General features: G+C 35.2%; 1 protein-coding gene across 2 annotated transcripts in view; it reads right to left on the reverse strand.

The window, feature by feature from the left end:
- The window catches only part of adam11 (ADAM metallopeptidase domain 11), a 48,893-nt gene that overhangs the window by 37,088 nt on the left and 4,677 nt on the right, over positions 1-7,128 (reverse strand). For both annotated transcript variants that reach the window (XM_042767381.1, XM_042767380.1), the window contains exons 3-5: positions 1,696-1,772; positions 1,303-1,369; positions 185-267 (exon numbers count right to left, since the gene is read on the reverse strand). In XM_042767381.1, coding sequence (XP_042623315.1) covers positions 185-267; positions 1,303-1,369; positions 1,696-1,772 — 227 coding nt within the window. The remainder of the gene's footprint in view (positions 1-184; positions 268-1,302; positions 1,370-1,695; positions 1,773-7,128) is intronic.

Genomic DNA, 7,128 nt, shown 5'->3' on the forward strand with positions numbered 1-7,128 from the left:
ACATTATTCTTAAGGGGGCATTTTTTGTCATATTACCCTACCAGTGCATAGTGTATAAGTTTCCAAAAATATTTAAACAGACATTTTGGTAATGATGTCACCAAAGTGCAACTGCTGAAATCAATAGATAACAGAGTGTGTTTGTTTTTTGCATTGGTGAAGCAGCTAAAGGATTACTACTTACTGTAAGCCATGACAGGTGGATAGAGCTGCCCATGATCTCTGAACTCCTCTCACATGACCGTGATAGTAACAGTGCTCTCCTCCCTGAAATCTCACACACATCAAACAATCACACACTGCATAGAAGTATAATGATTACACAGTGGACAGCCCTCAGATATGACAGTAACCAAGGCAACTTCCCTCATTCAAATTCATCAGATCACTTTTCCAATGTCCATCAAATGCTTTTAGCATGCTTTTCTTCCTGTTTGGTGTGAAACGAGTCCCCCTTCAAATCTGATATTTTGGCCTCTGCTTTATAGTGAGAATGTTGCATCTGATCACTTAATAACAGCTACATTTTCTCGATAAGACACGAGATTTGAGGAATCATTCATCATGTTCGCAGCACAAAACAAATTTAAGAGCTGTGGGGTCTGTAAGCAGGTGCCCACACACTTGAACACGTGGGAGACGTTCATGTCAGTGGTGTGATTGGCGTATCTAAGGTATATTTTCAAATGTTGCTGGGATTCATTCTACCAGTCTGGCTGTAGTTTTCTGCACTGCAGTCCTGGTTTCTGTGTCTCTGCTGCAGTGTAGTTGCTTAATGACTTCAGCTTCTCCACTCAATGTTTCATTCTTCCTGTGAGTGTCTCTCTCTCTCTCTCTCTCTCTCTCTGACTCAGTTGGACAAAAGTGGACTAGAACTGTCTATAAGCAGTTGTCATAGCAACAACGTTTGGATTGGTCAAACGCGGCTGACACTGAAAAGGAGGGGTGGATGCTTTCCCAGGCTCCTTTGCCTCACTGCATTAAAGTCGAGTGCTAAGAAAGGCAGTGGGTATATTCCCAGACCCACATATGATACCTCAGAAGTTTACATTAAGACCGACAGTGAACTACGGAGTTTGTTAATTACATGTCTTATTATATTATTTAAAAATTATTATGATATGCATTCCTAACAAAAACTGATAAAGCCATATTACCATGGAATTATGGTACATAATCCTGGTTATATTACTACAGTTAAGATATTATTTGTAACAGGGTTGTTTGGTCATTATGACATTAATATCTCACTATATCAATATAAATGGATACAAAAAGAAAAAGGGATATTATTTTCCTTACCAGACTTTGAAAAGGTCGCCCATCCTCATCGAAGTGGCGTTCAACATAGTTAGATGACAAGAGATCACTGCAGACACACACATCATTAATATAGAGGGAATAACACAATAATATAGAGAGCCCTGCATAGAAGGAATGAGAACATTTGTGTTTCTGCTAGTGCATTGTAAAAATTGTTTTTAGAAATCATAAATAAAAACAGATTATTGTTTTACAAGAAAATACAATTTCATTCTTTCTATTTTAAAATGTAATGTTTAATTCAGTGTGTTACTTGCCATTTTTGTAATTATTTATGAAATTTGCTAGTCATTTCTGAGTAAGAATAGTTTCAAATTAAATCCTCCAGTTTTTTTTTTTTTTTTTTTTAAGTGAGTTGGATTTGGAACATACTGATTGAGCTCCAGGTCTAGAACAAATGGGATTCCAAACGCCGTCACCTGGAATGAAATCTGAGCCAAATGAATGGGCTGAGAGAAAGAAGAACAGATACAGGGAGGCTGGTTACATTATGCAAATGAGCCATTCTTTATCACCATGGATTTAGTGGCATCTGAGCAACAGGACATCACACCCCACCCATCACCCATCTTCATGGGCAGAACAATATTTACATTTACATTTATGCATTTAGCAGACACTTTTATCCAAAGCGACTTACAGTGCAGTCAGGCTAACATTTTTTTTTTTTTACCTAGTATGTGTTCCCTGGGAATCGAACCCTCAACCTTTTGCACCGCTAACGCAATGCACTACTACTGAGCCACAGGAACACCCTTTGCCAGTTCTTTCTGTGAGATGTTACCTCACCCTTCCACAAAGGCACTTGCAAGTTCCCAGACATTTCTGGGGGGACAAGTGGTTTGCCACAGCAAGGACAATCAGCATGTCCTTCTTCCAGTCTCCCTGTAGCACCATCTTAGGCGTCCCACATTATGGACATTGAAATTTATTGCTCTGGCCACATATGCAGTCCTCATGCCTCCCTGGAGTGGGAATATGGCATGTTCACGTAGGTGAGCAGGGACCCTGGGAATCTTTATTCAGGTGTTTTTCAGAGTCAGTAGAATGGTCTCTCCACTGCTTTAAATTACTGTAACTGTGACTTTAATCACCTACTGTAAACTGCTGTCTTAAGGACTGTTCCACATGTGCATATGCAATAATTGTTTATGGTTCATTGAACAAGCATAAACAACTAACTTTTTAAATACTTTCTCTGTAAGATCTGTAGCCTGTTTAGATTTTACAAAATTACTTTAAAATACATAATCCTGAAAAAGAGACATTTTTTTTTTTGCTGAGTGGTTTCTAGGTCTGCAAAACAAAACTAGCCCAACTGCAAATCAAAATGAGCCCCAAACCAGCCCAATGACCCTATGCCAAATGTCAAAACTCAAAACATTCCACTCCCATATCTACAACACACATTTTACTGCCACTGTTATGCGTTCTACACAATTTCACTTTGAAAATAACTATATAGTAGTAATAATAAAGTCGGCCTGTTTTCATAAAGGAGCGCACAAGAGCCAAAAAAAAAAAAAAAAAAAGCGCTCTCTACCAGTGCCAACTCATCATCTAGCACAGTTTAATGCTGATCGAATCAATGAAACAATGTTATCATTGATAGAATAAAAAAAAATGGGTAAATATTTTAATATAAGCATTTCAGTTGAATACAATTTATGCAATATGTCAAACCTCACAACTCACAACAGGGTAAATATTGTTCAAGTGTACCATGAAATTTTCTGACAAGCATTTATGGTAAACTAAAATATACTTTAATGCAATTTCAGTTTAAACTTGCCATACATTAATTATATTTGTAATGACACATTTGTAATGATGAAAATCAAATTTAGCACATTTACAATACTTTAATACCAAATAACACTACAGCTAAAATTATAATAAAGTACTTTACAAGTGCTTTAGTATGTTAGTCAACATATCAAACAGTGTACTTCTTTAAAGCATGACAAAGGATTATTAAAACAAAGATTTTAAGTGTACAACTTGTAATGTGACATTATTACAAAATGCATTTTCTAAAAAGTTCTTAAGTGTGTTAAACAGTCATAAAAGTGTACTCTAAGTACACTTAATTGGGCTTTTATTTCATGAATATTATTATTATCTGCAAGTACATTTTTAAAAATATATACTTTTAAGATTTTAAGTACACTACAAGTGCACATTCAGTACAAATAAGCAATCTTTTTTGCTTGGAATATGCTAAACTAAAAAAAAATTGCTCGTTGTATTCCTTGTGTATGGGTTACTTTGGATGAAACTATCTGATAAATTAATAAATGCAAATGTAAAAATGTAAAAATGTAAATGTTAACTCGTTTGGAATGTGGAGTTTGTATGTAGAATGTTCAAATCAGTCACTGCTAAGGATTTATTTCAGTTTGGATGCTGAGTTCAGTGATTTGCAGTGAGCTGCCGATTTCTAGTGGCAGAGATCATTCTGCTGGTGGGAGATGCAGCCCCCTGATATACGTGGATACCACATCAAAACAAGAGTGCCAACTAGAAACAATCAGCAGCTTTCAACCAACAAATATTTGTCTTTTTAATCTTCCATCAAAATGAAATTTGCTCTGCCTCTGCAGCTTCTCTGTTTTAAACCGACATCATTTAACCAGCCCCTCCAACCACTTGGCATAGAAAACACACTTCACCCTCCAAATCAAAGTCCCGCCTAAATGTTTTTCTCACTGAGCTGACTTTTTTTTTGCCTTTATGATAAAGGACAGTGGAGATTTTGACAGGAAAGTGGAGGGAGAGTAAGGGAACAGGTTACAGTACAGATTATAGTACAGACAGAAGTCGTTGGGTCCAGTGCCTGAAGGACGGTCACGTAGGGTTGTCGTGTGCTCTACACCAGTGTCAGGTGAGGCAGCTCAAGGTTATGAGCATATAAAATGGCCTTTGACAGACAGGTGGTATATATTGCACCCCTGGTTACAGGAGACGAACGGTGTGGGTGTGAAATGTGATCACCTTGCAATACTTGCAGTCAAAGGCACGGAAACAAATACCTGCCTCAATGCAAGAAGCGGGGAGTGCATCCACACTCATTTATTGTACTAAATAAATCATTCAAAAACTACAGTCAAGCACTGTACAGTAGGTTGGATCAAATACAGACATGGGTAAAATGTGTAAAACAATGCTTTATGTTAAAGCAAATAAATGCTCAGAACACCATTGTAAAGCCAATTTTTCGATAACAGCCAGATGACTGTACATTACCCTGAATATTACAGCTATAAAAATTTTAAGTTAAAATATTTTATGAATATTTAATATATATATATATATATATATATATATATATATATATATATATATATATATATATATATATATATATATATTTGATTTCATTATTTATAGTAATGAATTTTTATATTTTTTTTTTGTTTTTGCAGTGGCTGGGTGCCAAAAGATTAATTTTACAAAACATTTATTTGTCAAGACCACTGAAGAGTTTTAGCATTTAATGAGATATTCAATATTTATTCATATGTGAAAATGTTTGGTTGGCTGACTGGGTGGTTGAGTACAACAATGTAAACACAGGAACTCTGCGTGTTTTTCAGATAAACTATAAGAACAGCTTGTGATTCACAAAACATGCTTCCAAAAGCATCAATAAGGTGCTGTTACCCTCGTGGAATTGTATATAATGCACACAGAATCTATGCAGTTGCAATTTCACTTGGTTTATAATAGAAAATTCATAATTAAATATGTTAAAACAGGATTTGAACCCCACTCCCCTTGCATACTAAAGGTGCGGTCACATTTACTGTTGTTCAGTGAATTTTCACAGTTGAAATCCAATAGGAATCCACACAAATGTGATTTCACTTGAGGGCAAAAGATTTGCTTCACACATTCTTACATTATTGACAACAGACAACGGACCTTTTTGCCCATTAAAATTCACCAAATTTTGCTAACGTGATCGAACTTTAAAGGACCCAAAAATGCAATCAAAGATAAAGATGAGTTTGTTTCTTCATCAGAACAGATTTGGAGAAATTTAGTATTATATCACATTCTTACCAATGGATCCGATTGAGAGTCCAAACAGCTGATAAAACATCACAAAATAATCCTCGAGTAGTCAGCAAGTCTCCAGTCAATCAATTAATGTCTTGTGACGTGAAAAGCTGTGTGTTTGCAAGAAACAAATCCATCATTAAGGCATTTTAACTTTTAACAGTCACTTCTGGCCACAATAGTCCACAATCAATAAAGAGTGTTGTCCTCAGTGTTGTCATCTCAAATCAAAATTCACTGATATATTTGTTTTGAACTGTTTTCACTTGTAAACAGTGCTTGATCTGTGCATGTTTCTCCCCTGATTCAGACGATCTGACTTTTTCACTGGAGAAAACTAAATTTTGGATAGAAGACTTGTACTTTAGCCAGAAGCAATGGATTGAAGTTAAAATGTCCTAAAACGTCTTAATGGTGAATTTATTACAAACACGCAGCTTTTCACTTCACAAGGCTATTGTAATATGTTAACCAGCTGTTTGAACTCTCATTCTGATGGCACCCATTCACTGCAGAGGATCCAAGTGATGTAATGCTAAATTTGTGTTTGAAGAAACACAATCTTGGATAGCCTGAGATTGAGTACATTTTCATTTTTGGGTGAATGCATGCATGAATTACATGCATGATACTAATAGTAACCAATAACATCAGCAACAGCAAATCATCAATATCTGCATCAATAATGACAATAATCAATAACAGTAAAAATCAATGTTTGATGTAGCCAAATAATCAATGTTGTTATATTTTCCTTGATTTTCATATCACATTCTCCAAAAAATATGTTATGCATATTTTATAAATATTTGAAAGTTATATCTTCTTCACTGGTGTTTTGTTAGATATTGGACACCTTCCAACTACTGCCTGAGTAATAATGATTCTCAGAATTAGTCATCAGTGGTACTAGATGTTCTTTTTCCAGAAACTGTGTTTTTGTAATATGTAAAATATGATATTTGAAAGTACTTATTTTGCTTTATTTATTCTAAAGGTGGGAAATCCATGTCTAGCCACTAGATCCATCTATTTTTAACCTCAACATTTGACTGGATAAATCTATTTGAACTTTACTTATTAGACATAAAGAGCAGTTTGGGAGGATGTCAGTTTCCTGCAAATATGTATTCCTTTTGCCTACTCTTCTTCTCAACTCTTCACTCTTTACTTTTCCCCAATATCTTACTTCTTATTTTATTTAATAAGTTTGTTAATCCTTCTTCTAAAATTTATCTCTGACATAATCATTTACTCGACTGCCTGGATTTCACTGCACCATGACGGCCAGTCCAAAACCAGAAAATTTCAGTTAGCTAAACAAAACAATATGTGCATACCTGATGCAAAGACTGTTTTAAAAGGGAAGTAGCAAAATTATGCTGTCATCTAAGATATGTAATTTGGATCAAATCACAAATGCAATCAAGCCACTGTTACAAGTTCAGTCAAAAATCATCAAACAAAAATGTGCAAAAACTGCTTCTCTTTGGGGTAATACCCTCTAAGTGGCATATTTATCTCTGAAAAATTCATAATAGGGTGTATAATACATTAAAAAAATTTTTTGCATGTTTGTCACACTTTAATGTTTCAGATCATCAAACTAACTTAAATATTAGTCAAAGATCAACACAACATGCAGTTTTTAAATGAAGGTTTTTATTATTAAGGGAAAACAAAATCCAAAACTACATGGCCCTGTGTGAAGAAGTGTTTGCCCCCTGTGTCAGGCCCCCCACA

The sequence above is a fragment of the Cyprinus carpio genome, chromosome A12 (assembly GCF_018340385.1).
Source record: "Cyprinus carpio isolate SPL01 chromosome A12, ASM1834038v1, whole genome shotgun sequence".
In the NCBI taxonomy this organism is placed as follows: domain Eukaryota; kingdom Metazoa; phylum Chordata; class Actinopteri; order Cypriniformes; family Cyprinidae; genus Cyprinus; species Cyprinus carpio.